The sequence below is a fragment of the Podarcis gaigeae genome (assembly GCF_964106915.1).
Source record: "Podarcis gaigeae genome assembly, chromosome: 14".
NCBI classification, from domain to species: Eukaryota; Metazoa; Chordata; class Lepidosauria; order Squamata; family Lacertidae; genus Podarcis; species Podarcis gaigeae.
In genome coordinates this window covers 21,938,979-21,960,299 of record NC_139690.1, presented here as the reverse complement: position 1 = coordinate 21,960,299, position 21,321 = coordinate 21,938,979, and the positions used below count along the sequence as shown (strand labels likewise).

The 21,321-nt window shown below is 40.7% G+C and overlaps 1 protein-coding gene across 7 annotated transcripts in view; it reads left to right on the top strand.

Moving 5' to 3' along the window:
• Positions 1-15,284: 15,284 nt before the first annotated feature.
• The window catches only part of LRRC28 (leucine rich repeat containing 28), a 54,876-nt gene continuing 48,839 nt past the window's right edge, over positions 15,285-21,321 (top strand). For 3 of the 7 annotated variants that reach the window (XR_014558046.1, XM_083713235.1, XM_083713232.1), the window contains exons 1-3: positions 15,286-15,426; positions 18,323-18,546; positions 21,086-21,126. Coding sequence is in view for 4 of the 7 variants with exons in the window: in XM_083713235.1 (XP_083569361.1) it covers positions 18,355-18,546; positions 21,086-21,126 (233 nt within the window). In the remaining 3 variants the exon portion in view is untranslated. Of the gene's footprint in view, positions 15,645-18,322; positions 18,547-21,085; positions 21,127-21,321 lie in introns of those variants that run through there. The other 4 variants (XM_083713234.1, XM_083713233.1, XM_083713237.1 and 1 more) reach the window with 4 other exon arrangements.

Genomic DNA, 21,321 nt, shown 5'->3' with positions numbered 1-21,321 from the left:
CCTGGTGCCTGGGGGTGCTGGGCATTGGAGTTCAAAATGTCTGGAGGGCACCAGGTTGCAGAAGGCTGCCATAGGCAAAAGATTGCTACAGTAGGTGTTTTCAGAGGCCGTAGACATGTTGAAATTGGGTGGATTAATGTCAGGTGGGATTTTGTAGGCCATTTTTGTATTTGTTGGTTAAAATGCAGTGTGTGTTTCTGTGATGGTTTAAAGCTATTGTGACTTTGCACTTTTTTCTTTATTAAGTATTAAACATTAAAAATGAATGTGTCTTCCTTTTTTATAAACATGTTTTATTATTGTTTTTAGAAATAACTTTTAAAAATACATATGAAATGAACAGGTTTTATCTAGGTCAGAGTTTCCCAAACCTGGGTTTCCAACTGTTTTGGGACTACAATTCCCATCATCCTTGTCCACTGGTCCTGCAACCTGTGTTGTAGTCCAAACACAGGTAGAGACCCAATTTTGGGAAACTCTTATCTAGGCTCTGAGGCATCTTTATTTGGACCAGTGGACATAATTCTGCAAGCACTTAAAGGCCACAGTTCAGCACAGTTAGGTTAAAAGCAGCATGCCTTCCTTAACCCGGTTGGATTGCAGCCTGAAATGCATTCAACGTTATTAATTACCTTTTTCTTAAATCTCACCACCTGCCCAAGGGGCACAGGGTGGCAGGTATGTTTTTTCATCCTCTCTCTTTATCTTGACAACAGTCCTGTCAAGTTGGCTAAGAAGAGAGGTGATGACTTTCTCAAGGTCGCCCAGGGAGCTATGTGACAGAATTCAAACCTGTGTCTCACTGGTTGTAGTCAGACACACTTAACCGCTACACCATACTGGCTCTCATCGGGATTCAAAAATATAGTTCTGTATACCATTGTGATATTTTTCCTATCGTTATTCATACCTGTTCATTTTTCATCTGGGTTGTATCCAACCATATGCTGCACATGAAGAAAAGGAGAGCTAGCAGTTAGGAAAAATGTTTTTAGGAGGAGGGTTTGGAGTGCTTTTAATATTATCACGGGTAATGACAAAAGAAGTACAAGTGGGTTGTGTGCCTCTTTTCTGGCTTGTTTTGTTATGTTTGAAAAGTGAGAAATCTGTTCTCTGTCCCCATGTGACCTTTGATTTGGCCTCCCCCAAACCTAGGCTGTGTACACATAACCATTTATTCTGGTTCCAGTGCTCTCTCACTGCTGTTGTTCGAAGCCCTGCACACTTGGTGTTAACCACAATCCAGATCTAGCCTATAGTTTCTTGAGAAACATGGCAGTTTGAGACATTTCCCCTCAAAACAGCTTCCATCCAATTTGAAAATGCCCTTTGCAGTTAAGTGGAGGTATATACATTTGAGATAGCCATTGCACATGCACAGACGACAGCTTTATGAATAGAAGGGTTTTTTTGGGGGGGGGATTGTACATGCAAGGAAACCAGAAAGGTAATAATGCACATTGGAGAAGACACCCCCTCTCCAGTGTGTGCAGCCATGTATGAATGCTACATGAAATGCAATGTTAGGGAGAGTACCTTGCTGTGTCTTAAGTCAAAGTTGTGTACATGGTGCTAGAGAGCGGAAGAGAGAATGAATGCAAGAGAGTGAAAGGATGGAAGAATGGGGTAACATGTGCATTTGAGTGAATAGATGTGTTTGTGTGAATGAGAGGGATGAATGCAGAGGAGAGATGGGGCTGTCACCTATTGGTTGGCCCTGCCTGCCACCACTGTTATGTATAGTATGTATGTATAGTATGTAGTCCATCCTTTGAGAAGATGCACGTGCTCCAAAAGGGGTGGTCCCCTTTTGGAGCATGTGCATCTTCTCAAAGGATAGGGAACATGTGGCCCACCAGATTTTGGCCATTTTATGGGCTGATGGGAGTCCAAAAACATCTGAGGAGCCACAGGTTCCCCCATCCCTGTGCCAAAAGGTTGGATGCTTAAGCTTACATTTCAAATGCAGAAGTGCAAATATAGGCTGTCCCTTAACTAATCGTAGCTCTCAGGACCTCATGGAGGGCTCTTTCCCATCCCTACTACCTGAGACCCTGTAACTTACCAGGGATTGAACCTGAGGCTTTATGCATGCAGATGTATTTGCTATGGTCCTGCTCTTGTAAGTGGATTGTGGTTTAAAACTGCCAGAGCAAAGTCTAATGTAGCAGAAGAACAGATAACAGAAGGTCACAGTTCTGCTAGTCATCTTGTCTTCCTTTCCCTTTTAAGGAGTCCATGCAGTTTACTGAGTAAACCATCTGATTATCTCTGACAGCTTCTTGTTTTTAAATAGTTAGGTAAAGTGAACTGAGTTCCACTTGGTTGTGTTGCAAATTTCTGTGAGATGGGAGGGAAAGGACAATCTCTATGCTCATACTTTCAAAAACCTTTTTTGGTAACAGTCATGCTCAGCAGAATATAAAACTGCATTGAGAAGTACTGTATCCTCCTGCAGTGGTCAGTGATGTTCAAGACAGGTCACTACCAGAGAAGGACAAAAGTCCAAAAGCTTGTACTAGTGTGCTGCTGTATACAGTAATGACCTTGGGATCTTTTTGACAATGACTCATCTGTATTTTCCAGGAGGCATTTTTGTGACATATACTGTCTACCAAGCTTGCTAGGGGACATGTAACTTAAAATAACAAGAGCAGCTGCAGAGAGGTCAGGATGAAAAATCTATTGGATAACACACATCGTCCGTAGACACCTCTCCTGTTAATTATTTGGTTAATGGCATTATATGCATGATGAAATAGAAGTATTTTATAATTCACGGATTCTGAAATACATCCTGTCTGGCCAGCATCTTAGAAAGCTCTGTAATTTGGTCTCTCACGTTCCTATTTGTTGGTGACAGAACTTAATAGCACTGATGTACTGAGTTGACACTGACTGTAACCTAGATTGAAACTCCAAAGCCGGCTCAGTTGAGAAAAGGATGGACATTCTCACATGAAATCTTGGGGTTCCATCCACACACTCTGTACCAGAAGTTCTCAAACTGTGGTCTACAAATCCCCATTCATGTGATCCATGGAAAGCTTTTGGAACAGTTGAGAATATCCACTTGACTCTTCTAAAACTGGGGGGGGGGGGGGAATTGCACCAGACTTTACGGAATTTTCCATCGCTTTAGAAAGCCAGGGCTATTAAAATACAGTTTATATATGTGCTTTGTTCATTAGAACAAGGACAATGAATGTTGATTAAGTGGTCCACCCAAGACCCCCAACAATTTTCAAGAGGTCTGTGATAGGAGGCGAGTTTGAGAGCTACTGCTCTATACAAATGGAAAGATAGCCCAATGAAGTAAAAAGCATTGTGGGAATGGCTGTGATGTGACATCTTTGCTATATAGGTGAAGGGGTGGGATTATTCAGATTAGGGGTAGGCAACTCTCAGGGGTCTCTATTAAGTCGTATGGGACAAAGTAAATGAATAGCAATGGTTAAAGGAGAGATAAACACTTGGTCAGCCAGGACAATAGGTACGTTTTCCCCTGTGGTGCTCTTCAAATTTTGCCTTTTACTTGTCTCATGTAACTGAGACATATGGAGGGAAAGTGTAGTGCTGCAGTTGAGGGAAGTGGCATTGGGAACAAAATGTCTTATCCATTGTTGGTAATTTAGCTTTCCACTGAGGTGGACTACACGGGGTGGTGGAGTAATGCCTCTTCTCAGAAAATGCTTTAATCAGGCCTAGTAAACTTGGCAAGATGGTGAGACCTCAGCATCTTGGCAGGACCCCAGGCTGAAGGCTTCTGTGGTAGCAGTGGGCGAACATATAAATTTCCCACAATGATGCAGCTCGGCCAGTGTAGCATAACTCAAGACCATTGTAGAAAATTAAAATGGTGCATGCACACACACCCTGTAGGGGCATATTAATTTCCCACAGTGCACTGCAGCAATGATAATTCAGGCACTTTGGAGAATTGTGGGCAATTGAATCTGCCATCTGTCAAATGTTGGAAGTGCAGGGACAACTACAGGGCACTTTGCCAAAGGCTTCCTCAAATCTGGAGATAGCCTTGACTGTAATGTATAGGTCCCTTGCTGCTACTACTGCACCTGCCTCATGCTGGTGTCTTGCTAGTTTAATATTGAGGAAGCATGCTGTAAAAATAAACACCACATAAAAAAATCTCAGCATATCACCTTTCTACAAAGCAATGTAATACAGGAAGAATGCAGCTTCCCCCAGAGATCCCTCCCAAGTGCATAGGAGTCAAACTTTTGAGAACTGACATAGCCAACAAGCGTGTGGATGACACTTGGGCCCTCCTCCACTCAGTCAAACCTATCTTCAGAAATGTTCCAACAGCTTCATGTGTAATGAAGATAATATAGTGTGGCTGTTAAAAATAGGGCTGCTTGCAAATTCCTTCAAGAAATGTTTGACAGGGCTAAGAAGAAGAAGAAGAGTTTGGATTTGATATCCCGCTTTTCACTCCCCTTCAGGAGTCTCAAAGAGGCTAACATTCTCCTTTCCCTTCCACCCCCACAACAAACACTCTGTGAGGTGAGTGGGGCTGAGAGACTTCAGAGAAGTGTGACTGGCCCAAGGTCACCCAGCAGCTGCATGTGGAGGAGCGGAGACGCGAACCCGGTTCCCCAGATTACAAGACTACCGCTCTTAACCACTACACCACACTGGCTCTCTAACAAGGGATGCCAGCAAAATAAATACATAAACCTCTTCTATTTCAGCCACAGCCCTTTCTGAGCTGTTGAAAAACAGTAGTCCTTATAGACCAGCTTTAAACTGGTGGTAAAATCTGTGGAAATGATGGTATCACAGAAGGGACTTGAAAAGCTACCACTATCATGTTAAAGGTTTTTGTTGATGTTCTGCTACTTATGTTTCTGGGTGGCCCCACTTCCCAAGTCTGTAGAAGTTTCATGAGCAATACTATCCCAGTGTGGCTTCCTCTGAATGTGGGCAAACTTACAGCATTTTTTGTATAACTTGCTTTACTTGCAAACATACAATGAAAGTGTACTTCTTCACAAAACACATATTTGATTTGTGTTAATATATATTTCAAAATTCTGTTGTATGCTGAACTGTGGTATATAAGTAAAGGTAAAAAGGTAAAGGTAAAGGACCCCGGATGGTTAAGTCCAGTCAAAGGCAACTATGAGATGCGGCGCTCATATTGCTTCAGGCTGATGGAGCCGGCGTTTGTCCAGACAGCTTTCCAGGTCATGTGGCCAGCATGACTAAACCGCTTCTGGTGCGACAGAACACTGTGATGGAAGCCAGAGAGCACAGAAATACTGTTTATCTTCCTGCTGCAGTGGTACCTATTTATCTACTTGCACAGGTGTGCTTTCAAACTGTTAGGTTGGCAGAAGTTGGGACAAAGCAACAGGAACTCACCCCGTTGTGGGGATTTGAACCGCCAACCTTTTGATCAACAAGCCCAAGAGGCTCAGTGGTTTAGAACACAGCGCCACCCACTCCCTATATGTACATATATAAGTATATATTTTACGTTAGTGTATAAGTACACTTGTATAAATAATAATTTGTGGAACTTGCTGCCATAAGACTGGGGTGATGGCCCCAAGTTTTATCTATCAATGCCTGTATATATGTCATGGGAATCTGTAAAGAACCTCCAGATTCAGAGGTAGTATGCCTTGCCCTTCCTGCCATTGGGGAGCAACAGGGGGCTGTTGCTTTCAAGGCCTGCTGGTGTATTTCCTGGAGGCACCTGGCTGGCCATTGTTGGAAAGATGCTGCTGGACTAACTTTGGTCTGATCCATCAGAGTTCTTTTTAGAACAAAGAAGCACCTCTACAAGACAGCAAATTTTCTATGTCTTGGGCTCACCAACCTCTTTAGACCTGTGAGTGCATTTGGATTTTTAAGTAAGTACTGTGGGTGCCACTCCCTCTTTCTTCCAGTTTTGTGGGCTGCGGCTTTGTGGGCAGCTGGGGGAAATCTCAAATGCACTGTTGTGCCTACAGGTGCAACTTTGGTGACACCTGCTCTATCAGTTATCCAGAGAGAGCACTTGCACCCTCAAGGGTGCTTTCAACCAGTCCACAGCTTGCTGTTTGCCTTTTTCTGGCAAAAATGCTTCAGACATTTCTCTCTCACATACATACACACAGCTACTTTTCTTAGCACTCTCTCTCTCTCTAAGAGGCAGGGTGGTGGTGGGGAGAAAGTGCTTCCCAAGATCTGATGGGTGTCTCTTATTTGGAAACATAAGATTTCTTACTATCCTTGGCTTCCACTAAGAAAGAATTAACCAATAATTCTGGACTTTTAATCAGCACTCTAATCAACCAAAATTTGGTTGGGGCAGCATAACCCTAATGTTAGGCCATAAAATGACATGATAAACCAATTCCTTTCCCTCTCCCTCCAATTTCTTTTAAACAAAGTAATAGAAAGCAAACTGGAGGGGGGTATTTAGTTTGAAAAATCAGAATGACTTATCTGAAAGTCTATCAGAGTTCTCCTATTCCATGTCCATGGGAAGTCTTACCCTGAAAATACATATGCCACTAATAATCCCCATAGACTTCAGCATGTTGCAGAGATTTCAGGATGTGAGCCCAGGAGGGGAATATAAAAATAGGCATGCTAGCTGCAGAACAACAAACTTTGACAAGGAGTTCCAGGGACAGCTGTAATACTTAAAAAGGCTTCATGGGCAAGAGAGTTTACTCTGCTTTGGGCAAACTGCCTTGTGAGCTTCGCACTCTCTTTTGTCACAAGGTTTAGAAAGGAACGCAGTAACTAATAGTTGTAAAGCTAAATATTCAGAAAACTTCAAGGCAATTACACCCCCCTGCCCTGCACCATTGTAGCTCAGGATATGTTCACATTACTGCTTATTCTGCATCCAGTGCACTCCCACTGCTAATTTTTTAAGACGCATTCACATCACATTAGCCATAATCCAGATCGATCCTGTAGTTTCCTGACAAATACCAGTGTTTAGTGCAGTATCCACCCCCCGCAACAAGCTTCAGTTGTGACATTTCTCCATGAAGCTTGCAGCAGAGTATGCAGGGTTCCCAGGAGGCCTCACATCCAGGCTCTGGCCAAATCCAGATCTGCTCATCTTCAGTACTGCTACGGCATCACATGGCTAATGATCACAGTATCTCAAGAAGACACCTTTATGGAAGTTAGTGTCATATGTAGCTTCATTTAAATTCAAATAAGGCAGCAGACTAACCAAGTAAATATCTTTTGTTAGTTGTCAGCCCTGTTGTTTGGAATGACAGCATAAAAGATGAGAGGACCAAATAAGGATACAGCTGACTGGGTGTCTCTTGTTCCAGTTCTAGCTTGCCCTCATTTTCCACTGAAGCACCGAAGTTCCTTTTTGAGTGTTTGCTGTGCACTTTCTCATCCCAAAATTTAAGTGTTTTGTTTTTTGTTTTTTTTACTTAATGGATGAAAAGAAAACCTAAGAACAGCTGCTTGTGTGTTCTACCAACAGTCATGGATGAATACATCAATTTCAGTTTCTCAATTTTCCAGTTTTAAGTTCAGTTCTCCACATTTCCACATGTTTCCATTAAAAAAGAAAAGTCCTCATGAAAATTCATAAGCATTTTAGTGCAAATTTCTCCTGATAGGCAACTTTATAAAGCCATTTCCCTAAACATACTGCACTTTTGTATATTATATTCATTAACATTTGCTTTTTATGTACATTTTATCCTAGTCTGTGCATTTTTGTACATATTACGTGGCTGAAAAACTGCATTGCAAAAATCAGAGAAGTGCCAGTTTTGAAGGATGGATGCATTTTGGGTCCCATTTTGTTTTGGAAAGTGCAAATTACTAGATTTGTCTTTGAATGTGAACTAAATTGAATTTATTCCCCATCCCTACCTACCAACCTGTGGGTGCACCAAACAAATAAATAGAATGTGACCTTGGAGCATCTCCATGAATTAGCAAAGAAGCTGATAACTGAACACAACGACCACAAAGAAACAAAAGGTGTATTGGATTTTGGCATAGGTAGATGTACCTTAAATTGTAAATAGGTATGCCCTTCAGCAGAGGAGGAATAGTGGGGAAACAATTAAGCCCAAGGACATCCATTATGTTTGGGTGAACAAAGATGAAGAGTGCTGTGGTTGATGTCAGTTCTTCTTGTTGGATATTCTCTGTGTGTGAGAATCATTTGTTCCAGAAACAAAGAAGAACAGAGAAGTTTCAAGAAGCAGCAGAAGGCTGAGACTGTTTTGTCTATGCAATGATGTTTTCTGTGGGAATTGTTCTATGGACATGTGCAATGTGACAGGAAGTACTGATAACAATGGTTCTGTGTAACTTGTGTAATTTGTTGTGAGTCTCTGGCTTGCATCTTGCAGTGAGAGCAGAGAGAGAGGCTTGGATCCTTGTTGGACTCTAAGCATGCCTTGACCACGGCAGTGGTGAATGTATATATTTGCTACCAATATGCTTTTATGCCGGTCAAGTAAACCTCTACACTTGACTGAATCTTTATGGCGTCCATGAGTGTTTTTTTCCTACTGTATGTACCTTCAACCCCGAAGACAATTTCAAGGAAGGAGCTGCGTTGAGATGTAACTCTGCTGAGTATGGATATTGGCATACACACAACAAAAGTGATGCCAGAACCAATCCTTCTAAATCATCCACCAGAGGTTGATGGATTGATCCAACACTTATTTTGAAGGACTATTAACTTTCAGTTGAAGAAATCCAGAACTAATTTCCTAATCAGGGACAAGATTTGGGATGAGATGCAACCAACTAAACTAGCTAGTTGTTTACACAAGTAAATAAAGCAGCTGGTGTAAAGGGAGTGTCCAGGCTGTTGCTATTTTTGAGTGGCATTCAGTCACCAGCAAATTCAGGTGGTGTCATTAAATTTGATTTGTAACTCTTGCACAACAAACCCGCTTTTCTGCAACCCTAGGCTCTTTGCAATAAGGAAAGTGAGAGGGGAATGCCCTAGAAAGTGTGTCATAAGAATTGCTTGATGAAATGATATATCAACTCTCTGTAAAGAAATAACAGTGAATACTCAGTAAACAGTGAATACTCAGTAAACAAGCTTGGGTGTCCTAGACCCAGTAACTTACCAAGTGGAGATTTCAGCCTAGATTTACTCATTCTGAAGTTCGACACCCTATGCAATACTGGAACTTGGTATTCCACTCCTACAGCAAGTATGCAGAAACAGGGATGGCAGTAGTTCACCAGGATCTCTTTGATTCTGCAGTCCACTGTTTAATGTTGCATTGAGCTTTTTATGAGAGGAGGGATATAAATTATTTAAATAAAAAAAATGCTGATTAAACAAGATAGTTATTATCTTTAGTTTGCGGATTGGTGTGAAATAAGTACTATGTTTGGACCTTGTCCTTGGGGCCATTTCATTTAAGGAACTTGCACCTGTTGTCCCAAAGCTTCTCTAAAGGTCCCAGGTTAATTTAGCACCACAAAGATCCAAGCAAGGACAATTAACACATTTCCAAAAGTACATGTACACAGAGTATCCCATTTAATAACAAGCTGGCAGCCCAGTCCTCAAAATAGGACTGTAGTGCCACAGTCATATGTTTCATTGGCTACCATGGCACAAGCACAGCCAGGAACCATCAAATCTGCATGTATGTTGCATGTGCTTTACTGTCCATTCTCTTTTGTATTGTAAATAGGAACGAGCCTTTCCATCTGCTGTGCCAGGCTTTAGTTATTTGAACATCACGCTTTCTTGCACGTGACTTTTTTGGATTGGGGCCACTAAAAATGAAATTGTCATTTTAATATATTCTATGCAGGGATGTTATATAAGGATTTATGTTGGACTGAATCAAATTTACAGTCTAATCCGCTCAATGAATCTCCAATCTAGCTCTTCAGGGCTTCAAGTAGATTTCTTTCCCAGTATGGCTCTCACAGCTGGGACCTCATATACCCATAGCAAGTGCCTCAGCAGAGAGGGCTTCTCCACTTGTTAATTATTCATTTTTATACCATTATGTGGATAACTAATATTAGAATGCAGTTTATATAAGTGTTTTGCTTCACAAGAACTAGAAAACTAGAAATGGTGGGTGAGGGGTAGATCCAACAGTTTTTTGTTTGTTTGTTTGTTTAAAAACTTCTATCTATTTCTATAACAGACACAGTAAATGTAGGAGCACATTGTCACACTGCTGTGTTGGAGAACGTAAGTTCAAAGCAAAATAAAACAAGAATTATCCCAAAGTATTCCTCCAGAGATTTCCATGTATGGATGGGGAATGAATCTAATCATCACTTTTGTTTACTTATAAAGTCAAATAAAATCCTACAATGTTGCAAAAAAGGTGTTTGGCTCTGTTTGAGTTTTTGTTGCCCATATTTGTTCAGTTTTCCCGATAAGGCTATATTCCAGATTTGTGGATGCCACAATTCAGTAGCTATGGCAGCCCTGCTTTTTCAGTTTCTTGCTAACTGAAGACATGCTTAAAATATTAATTGTTCTTTGTATGATCTATTTCCATCAAAAATAGACAGCAGATCTAAATGCGCATCTTGCTATAGTTTGTCCAATTAATGTCTCACATTCCTTTAAAACTTTCACCAAAACCATACTATCACATCACATTCCCACTACATATGAAAAATTTTGTCCATCTCTTCACATTCACTCCTCTATTAAACATAACTAAGTTCTTTCTTAGACTCATAGTAGGTCGGGATCCACAAGTGGGTAACTCTCTGACCTTGGCTAGCATCACCACCACTTTCTTTTTGTTGTACAGCTTAAAACAACAACATGGAAGTGTAGCATTGCAAAGTAGCATATGTATTTCAGATTTGTGGCAAATTGGATATTGGAAGGTTCATCTTTTCTCCCTCTGTATGGGAAGCTGCCCCTACGCAATGTAAAAGGTGAAGGCACTCTGTTGTCCTCCTTTGCATCTGGATATCATAGAATCATTGAGTTAGAAGGGACCCTGACAATCATCTCCAAATGCAGGAATATGCAGTTGTCCCTTACATCAGACATAAAAGGAGAAAAACGGACATAAGCAGAAAATAAACTGGGTCCTATGTCACATGGTTGGGATTAATTAAGGTTGAAGACTACTGCTGAAAATCACACCTGGACTGGGTAATTATTGTAGCTACAGGAGACTGTTCTGAAGAACACTTTTAAAATATTGTTTTTCCTTAAAGCTCTGTTGTAGTTGCTGCTGACTGTGGCAGGAAAAGTAGCTAAATAAAGGTCTTTACAATATCTGTTGTGTGACATGCAGACATCTGCATACTTTAAAAAGCACACAACCTTGAAATGGTTCAGCGATGGCCTGCAGAGAGCGAAACAATTCCTAACAAGGCTGCCAGTCTCCACCTTCTTTTTTACATTTTGGCCTTTAAAGGTTTATACTGAAGTACACTTTGCTCCCCAAGAGATTCCAACTGAATATCATTTATGTAAATGCTGTAAACAAAATAGAAATGTCTTGGATACTTTTTTTTGTACTGGGGAGAAGTGTTAGTATAAAGTTTGACAGTGGTTGTCCTTTCAGGCATGCCAAGCTTGGATTATTTTCATACCACAACACAAGTGTAGCTGGAAGCACACACTTGCAGTGTCATCCTATGCAAGTTTATTCACAGTACAGTATTCAATCAAATCCATGGGGTTTGTTCTCAGGAAAGGCCTGAACTGGAGCACAGTTTTGACACCCTATTTTAAAAGTGTAACTATGTATATGCATAACATAGAAAACTGAACTCCAATTTCCTGTTTTTCAAATGTCTCTGTCGTGGGTTTGTATGAAATGGGCATTGTTTAAAATATTCTTATTTATGAGTAAGTTTTCAAATGTACAGTACTTCTTTGAGAACTTTGGAATTGTGGAAAAATCAGAAGCAGTGTACAGTAGTTGGAGAAATCCAGGTAGAAGTTTATCAATGTTACATTATATGCCACCAAGAGGCTAGGCATATTCCTCTTTAGAAATCTTATCACTCACTTTTCATACTGTGTATAACTGGCCTGCTTTTAAAGGACAGTTAGGTCTTGAAGCTGTTCCTGATCTAACCAGAGTCTTCCATGGACAGGCATCCATACAACATCTGTATGTTTCCCTCCATAGGGCAAGTAGCAATTGTGGGAGAATTTCCTAGCATTATAATCTCAACCAAATTCAGGAGCCTCTATGACTCTTGATCAGGGGTAGGAAACTTAAGGTCCGTAGGCCAAATGCAGCCCAATCGCCTTCTCAATCTGGCCCGCAGACAGTCCAGGAATCAGCGTGTTTTTACATGAGTAGACTGTCCTTTTATTTAAAATGCATCTCTGGGTTATGTGTGGGGCCTGCCTGGTGTTTTTACATGAGTAGAATATGTGCTTTTATTTAAAATGCCTCTCTGGCTTATTTGTGGGGCATAGGAATTTGTTCATATTTTTTTTCAAAATATAGTCTGACCCACCACATGGTCCGAGGGAGGGTGGACTGGCCAATGGTTGAAAAAGGTTGCTGACCCCTGCTCCTGATGAACACACACAAACACAACCCTAATTACATATAGTTACGCCACCTAGTTCATTATATACTATATATATATATATAAAACTATGGTGTTCTACCTCTTCAAATTGGATGTTGGACAAGAGATATGCAACAGCGCCATCTGCTCTTCAGTGTAGAGTACTGTTCAAAACACAGAAAGTGACTTTAAAACTGGTCAGTGTAAACAACATTGACAGTTCACTGTTCTTAACGCTCATTTAAGCACTGCTGCATCAACAAAAAAATTTTAATAAGATAATCTAGGCATTAATGTATTAAGTTAAAATAAAGAGGCACTTGCTCTTCTGTTATTTAGGGCTTTTATTCAAATGTAAAACTACAGTATTACATGTTACTGTACAAAAATGTATAAGAAAAAAGGAACTGGGTACTTTATTTCTAGCTCAAAGAATAAATTTCAAGCAATTGTTCTGGGGTTTTGAGCCATTCTACTTTATTGATATACAATATGTCTTGAGATGGAAGGGAAAACACACACACACACACACACACACACACACACACACACGATGTGAACCCTATTGTGTAAATCCTATTTTAAAAGTCTTGGTAAAAGGTATTTAATTTAACAAGAGCTGTGAAGTAAAAACTTCACCATCCTGACACTCTTGAATTGCATAGTAACTTCAGGGGAAAGCAAAGGAAAGTATTACAAGGTGGATTTTAAAATAATAGATGAGATAATGGAAAACTCCATATGGTATTTCAGAAAAAATATGTGGCATTAGCCCTGTTCTTTCCTAGTGACCTAGCATATTAGGATTCAACTCTGAAACTACATGTTGTGGTAATGTATTTTTAATCATCTGCATCTGTAGAACTGAAGACAAATCTTATTTCACTTATTTTATCTATTTCTCCTTTTCAGAACAATACAGTAATTACTACAAAATACAGTTTATTACAAATTTTAGAAAATCATTGGAACTTTTCTCAAGTTTTCTCCATTCCAAACCTGAAATTTACCTATCTTAGGCACAAATAGGTTCAATTCTAGTAAAATCAGTGAACATCATTTACACAATTAGTTGAATATTAAATGAGCTAGAAATCAAAGTAATTACAGTGGTACCTTGGTTTTTGAATACCTTAGATCATGAACAACTTGGAACCCAAACGCTGAAAAACCGGAAGTAGGTTTTCAAACTTTTTTATGTTTTGCATTACATGCTTTCTATGGAAAAGTGCACCTTGGTTTTGGTACGCTTTGGTTTTGAAACAGACTTCCAGAATGGATTAAGTTTGAGAACCAAGGTACTACTGTATTAGTTTCATTATTTAAAATGATTAAATTTTATTGCAGGACCCAGATAAATATGAAAACAGGTGTTAGAGCATGAAACTCTTAAAACTCAGGGTCATGGGTTTCAGCCCCATGTTAGGTAAAAGATTCCTTCATTGCAGGGGGTTGGACTAGATGACCCTTACGGTCCCTTTCAACTCTACAATTCTATAATTCTCAATGAGAAGGTTTAAGCTGCCCCAGTTCTCCTGGTTCTTAAGAATAAACAGAGAGACCGGGGAAGATGATGGCATGCTTAGCATGAAGTTGCATTATGGCTTCACTCCAGGTACTAAACCAAACAGAAATAACTCGTCATCCACTTGGTACTTGCAAGATCAAATTTCCTGCTACTCAACCTTACATGTAGTTTATGTGAGTGTATATAGCACAATAAATCCAGTGTAACTGTCCTGTGGGCAGCTAATTGAGAATGGATGGTGAGGCAGTCCTGTGGAGCTATGATGATATCAAAACAATAAGGAAAATCTTAATTTCACATTTCAGCAACCTAGCTACTAGGTACTCTATTCTGAAGAACAGATGAGAATGAAAGGGAATTCAGGGTGCAACTGACAACCTTCTGGCTTAAAATACTGTATTTCATGGTATACATTTATCATATGTTTAACACATGAAACCCAGATTTGTCTTGAAAGAAAGACTTGTCAAATTTTAAGGAAATTGTTGTTCGAGTTCCTTATTTGCTGTTTCCCGTTCCTTATTCGGTCAGAGGTGCAGATCTTCCTTGCTTACGCAAGAACTGGCAGAAATGTATCAGCAAAAATATTTTTGGTTTTTCAGAGGATTTTCCTCTTAAATTTCCCTTTAATTGTTAGGCAATTTCCATCCCCACCCCGAATATATATATTGAAAGTCCAGTCGTGAAAAACAAGGACCTTAAAACAGGTGAGGAAAAGAAGGCAAAATCTCCCAAAGTGGCAACACACCTGAGGCTTGCATACACACCATACATCTGTTATTTGCGGAGTTTGAAATTTTAAAGCATATGGGAGGGACATTTCCCTCCCCATCCGAAAAATCTGGGCTACAATTCCCAGCAACCCTAAACTAACTAGCGAAGGGGCAGCAGGGATGTGCTTTCATGGCGTACCGTGTATCCATAGCAAAGTCTTCCCCTCAAGAGAAACGGGAGGCCGCGCTTGCTGAGGGAAAAGGGCGGTTATGGGCGTGGCCCCGCACGCACGCGCTCTCAAAAAAGGCGGGAAGCGCTCAGGGACAATGCCAGCAGGACAAGCTAGGTATGGGACCTATGGAGAAGGAGAGGGCAAGGCCACGCATGCGCCCGTCTCTCGCCCGTGCTCGATTCGAGAGCGCCGCCCGATTTATTCATGAAAACACGGAGCAGAAGAGCCGCGCGAGTAAGCTCTCGCGCGACTTTCTGGGCCCGCCCCTTCCAGCTTCCAATCAGCGTTCTCCCCCCACTCACTCTTCTTTCCCCGCTCCTCCCGTTCGTTAACCGGATGTTGATGTTAGTTGGTGTTTCCCCCATCTGCCCCGCCCCTTCTCTCCCCGTGTTGTGCTGAGTGAGGGCGCTTCCTATTTTGGGCCCCCCTCAGCATAGAAACGCAGGTGAGTTGCGACGCCCCCTCGCTGCCCTCCCTTTCCCAGCGGCATATCCAGCGAAGTGAGGAGTGAAGAAGAGACGGATTTTGCTTCTCCCTTCTCTGCCTCCCGCTGTCGGGACAAAGGCGTTGTTGCCATGGAGACGTGGCAACACGGGGGAATTATGGGCTTTCTTCCCACCTAGCCACCCATCCCCGTCCCCCAACGACGGTCTCTCTTTGACGGTGATTAAACCGCATTTAGGACATAAGCTCCCTTTCCTTCCTTCCAGGCTCCCCTTCATTCTCATTATTGTGTTTTCTCCCTCAGCCCCCCGCCCCTCGAAAAAATATTATTATTATTATTATTTATTCGCTTCTTATCGGGACATGTCGAGGCGGCTTGCAGCAAATAAAAATGGGAACCCTAATATTTCCAGAGGGGCTGGCGTGTTATTCTGTTACATTAAAAAATGGGAAGAAGTCTTGTGACATCTTATTGTGGCATAAGCGTTTGTGGGCAGAAGTCCACTTCAGTAGATGTGTTAAATCCTTGGTTGGCAGCTGCGTGTGTGGGGGCGGAAGAACTATAAATTTCAGAGAGAAGTTATATGCAAGCGGTGCAGGTAGAGACAATTGGACCCAAGCTAGAATTTATGCAGAATAAGCATGACGACTTTTACAGCATTATTGATTGGCAAAAATAATCACCTTAGCAATGCTGAGTTAATATTTATAGTGGGAAGGAGGGGAAGGAAACTATTGACTCTGGAGACAAAAATGAATAGAGTTGAACTTCCTGAATAATTGTAGTTCTTCAGATTCACACTGGAGCTGCCTTCTGAAACTTCTTTGTTCAAATATGGCCACCTTCAGACCAATGGTAAAGTATCCTTGTAGGGTGAAATGTACTACTTCTGCTTGAATTATGCCCAGTGTTATTTCCTGGTTTATGAATATCTTATGATAGTCCTCAGGTGGGATTTCCACATGTCATGGAACAAATGAAGCTGCTTTATATTATGTCTGAAAGTTTGTACTTCTGCTTCAGGATCCCTGTATACAGCAGGGATAGCCACCATTGTGCCAAGTCCTACAGATATTTAGTACTTTGAACTGTCTTCAGCCAGCATCTCCAGTAGTCAGAGATGATGGAAGCTGTAGTTCACAACATCTGGAGGGCAGCAGTTAGCTATTCCACTTTACTCTTGACTGACATCACCTGAAGATGCAGAGAATTGAATCCTATACATATATACACAAAGTGTGTCCTTTCTTAGTGAACAGGCAGGTGCATCTCCGGCTGCATATAGGTTGGAACAGAAGCTGTGACCAGTGTTAGTGTCATGCCACATATGCAAACTGTGACACATATGCATTCATCTTGTGACTTTCATGTAGATGTTTTTCCTCTGCCTGGAGTGGGGCCTAGCCTAGCCTAGCCTAGTAATGGGGTTCGCTCAACTATAGAGAAGAAGAAGAAGAGTTTGGATTTGATATCCCGCCTTTCACTCCCCTTCAGGAGTCTCAAAGCGGCTAACAACCTCCTTTCCCTTCCTCCCCCACAACAAACACTCTGTGAGGTGAGTGGGGCTGAGAGACTTCACAGAAGTGTGACTGGCCCAAGGTCACCCAGCAGCTGCATGTGGAGGAGCGGAGACACGAACCCGGTTCCCCAGATTATGTGACTGCCGCTCTTAACCACTACACCACACTGGCTCTCAGTGATGATAAGCACTATTCAGAGGTTGCCTACCATGCAAGCTTCCCTTTTTGAGTTGTTTTAGGCATTCATTGATATCTGCAAACAAATAAATTCCCCAGAAATTATCAAGAAGAAACATTGTCTAGATCAGTGTTTCCCAACCTTGTGCCTCCAGATGTTTTTGGCCTACAACTCCCATCATCCCTGACCACTGGTCTTGCTAGCTAGGGATGATGGGAGTTGTAGGCCAAAAACATCTGGAGGCACAAGGTTGGGAAACACTGGTCTAGATTGACAGAAAGGCTTCAGCCAGTCTTATCACCGTTTCTTCTTCCTTGTTATGCAATGATGTTCCTTGGTACCCTTCAGACCCTTTCCCTCCTGCTATTCCTTCTGATTTAGGAGAGTGTTGCAGTTAGGGCTGCCATCTGTAGAAGTTCTCCATATCTGTCTTAGGAAAAGGAGTCCATGCTGGTTTTTTGACTGATTTAAATCCTAGTACTCCTGAAATGCACAAGATCATTCAGATAAATATATTTTGGGAGTTTAAAGCCTTAATATAAAATCTCCTGTGCCATAACTCTACTTGTATTAGCTTTTATGCTTGTTTGGTATAATATAGTCTGAAGACAGCTTTTACCTGTCTTGAAAGAACTGAAGGAAATTACTGTTCATGATGTGTATGCTTACCCCACTTTCTCTGCTAATAAACAGGCTTTTGAATAGTATTGGAAAATCTGCACAACTTATTTGCCCAGAGGCAACAGTGAAACAAATTAAGTGTGCCTTGTTTAGGTACACATAATGAGAGTGCATCCCCTAAACCTTCTTCAGGAATATTCAAAAAGTATTGTCTGTTTCCAGCCATTCATTACTTTCCTAGGCAAAAGAATTTATGTTGATGTCAAATACTAATAGTTCATTGATTGAAAAGTGCTTCTAGCTAACTAGTCAGATATCTGTTTTCCCTAAAGGTAGATAGATATACATGGCTTTTGATTTGAGATCTTAGTGCTGTATTTTGTCCCCCCCCCCCACACACACACAATTCCTTCGATTTCATATTTATTTGGTTTCTACTTTTGTTACCTGTCTTTTGAAATACAGAGGAATGTAGGAATGTTTAAAATAAACAAGCATGTTTCAGAAAAATAGTGCTATGGGAAAACCAAGTAAGAGCCTTATTAAAACACTACTTGTCTTTTGCTTTCCCTTTTAGAAATGAACTTCTGCGATGTGTAGAGTTCTAACATGGTGGCTGGGACTAAACCTGTCATGGCATCAGAACTCTGTAAAACAATATTGGAGGCAAAGCTAGAAAAGCACAAGAACTTATTCTTAAATTACCGAAATCTCCATCACTTCCCTTTAGAACTGCTGAAGGATGAAGGACTGCAATACTTGGAGAGACTCTATATGAAAAGAAATTCATTGACTACCTTGGTATGACTTTTAAAAATGTACAACTAGCAAAATATTTGTTGATGCTTAGGGTCTATGTGGAGGACACTGTCCTTGAGTGTACCTTAATTTTTTCAATATACTGTACCGTATGTAAATGATAGCCATTCATTGATATGGGCGACAGTATTTGCACTTGACCAATAACACATTAGGGACCTGATGTTGGAATAAGGAAATGTTTCCTGTATTGCCCTTGCCATGCTCTCACTGAAGTGGTTGGAGGCCTATGTATGGACCAGAGCACTTCAGACTAGGTAGAAGCTGACATTCTTAAATGTCCCCTGGGTGGGAGATCCTACACTCAGAGAATGCTGCCATTTTTACCAGGTGCTCTTAATCATTTTGGCCAGTGCTGGGGCACAATCCTACACTGTATGTGTTTTTCACTGCAGATATAACTAAATTCTTTTAGGACTTCTCACTTGCACAGTAGTAACCAAGTCATCAAATTTCAGCTACTTAATTCCTACAGTTTTCATCTCGTATGCATGAAAAGCATATGGGGTATAAAATACCCCCTGACATTTCAGTTTATTCCTATGTTTCTGGTGCTTCTTCATACCAGTCAATATGATGTGTTGGAAAACATTTAAAAGAGGAAAAACTTTGGGAAGCATGCCAGATTTTCTTTTTGAAAAGTTAAAAAGAAGAGCCTGGAATTTAAAAAAAAATGTATATTTCTGCCAGCATATTTTATTTCTTTTTGCTGTGGGGTGCTTTCCTTCTCCCCAGCTCATGGGGAGTTATTTTTTGTTAATTATTACAACAGCCTTGTAAATTATGGGTTGAATCCAATGAACTGAACCTCAACTCCCTCCACTTCATCATATGTCCCTAATCAGATTGCAGATTTCCCAAACCCTCCAGAGTAGATTGGGTGAAGTTGCAAGATTAGGAAAGGAAGGGGAAGTTCTGTTGCAGGAGCAGAAATTGTACTACGAATGTAATGTTTTTGTTGGTTTCAACACTGTTATGCTTGTATGGCAGATTGTTATCTACATAAGGATAACTACTATGTTCATGGAAGAGGTGAAATATTAATCATGGGCATCCTGAAGCATTGTAGGAATAAATAGGCAAGATTCTTAGGTTTCTTAGAATAGTTAGTGAATATTGTTTATTAGGCTGGTGAACACATTAAAGAGTTCATTAGAATTTATTCAGACTTGGTTGCTTATACAATTTATACAAGTGCTGGTAAAGTAACTGAGCTAGTTTTTGTTTTATCTTCTACACTTACATGATTGTATTTATCTATTTATGAATGTATGTTTAAAAAATGGAACCTAATAACAAGGACACCAGGTGCTGCTAAGGCTACCAAAATTGCTTAGGAGGGAAATCAGTGTGTTTTAGCGTTAATTCCCCAGTAGGTGGAAACCACTACTCAAGATTTTTGCAGCATGGCATGGAAAACAAACAGAAGAATTATGAGACTGCTTCTGGCTAAGAACTATACTGCATATGCTGTGTTTGAAAACAGTAGGGAAATGCTGGCCAAAGAAAGGATGGCAATCTGAATGTTGAAATGGGCAGTCCTACCCTAGTTGAACATAAAAGCTAAATTTGGTATAATGTAGAGCCACTTCAAGTCTGACCTTTTTCTTGCTTGAAAACCACTACGTAGGAAAAAGCCGCAAACTGTCATGTATAAATTGGGGCATGAGAGGCACACATATTGGACGTGCTGCCTTTCTCAGTGAAAGTGAGCTTTCAAGACCTTCAAAATATTATCCTGGAATCAAGCTTCAGCACCACAGTAAAGAAAATATCTGACTGCCAGTAATACACTGGCAATCTGTTTGTGAAATAGGACCCCTGCAGAGTTGTGTAAGACAAAACTAACATCATGCACTTCATGTGGAAATTGCATGACATGGCTGCTGTAACATGATCTCTTATAAAATGTTGCTTTAGAAGATCTCCATATTTAGAAGACTTCTGGCTGTCTGGAGAATGCATTATAGTAATTGAAAAATATTGGCATACTGACTTAACATTAGAGTAGCTAATAGGACTCTGCCTTAGGCTACTATAAAGTCACCTAAATATTCAGTGGACATTTCTAAGTTATTACATGCTAAAGAATGTATATGCTATGTGAGTTTATCTGCATTATCAGTACATGTTGAACTTGGAAGATGCTAATCACACTTGTTAATATTTTGGCATAATGATTGATTAGTGTAGAAGGTGTCTGCTGTTCTTCTAGAGCCCAATTTGGAAGCTAGCTCCACCCTCTGTGTTTTGATATCTTCAGGCCTTCTTGGCATATTGAAATTCTTTCATCTTTCCAGTGACAACAGTCGCTGTCATCCAAGTCTAGGCTCTAAGCCAGGTTTCATTATCAGTGCCAGATGGGGTGGTGGGCCACATAAAACAGTTGTTCCCTGTTTTGGATTTCTGACACTCAGAGCCTCATGTTAGTTCCATCTTGAATTTGGCAAACTGTTTTGCCAGTTAGATATCGAGTCTTTCTTTAAAAACTAAACAAAAACTTCACAATTTTCTTTTTTAGCCGGAAAACCTTGCCCAGAAGCTTCCAAACCTTGTGGAACTGTGAGTGTGTGGTGTCTTGTTCCTTATATTCTGCCCTTTAGTTTAATGAGTTTCTTGAACGTAAGGTTCTGAAGTTATATAGGTAAATATATTACAATTCGTTTTGGAACAATCTGGTTTGTTAAAGAGCTAGTCTGTTTTGTCCTAGTGCCTTTCCATGACCTAATTTCACTCATGTGCTGTCTCTTCATATGC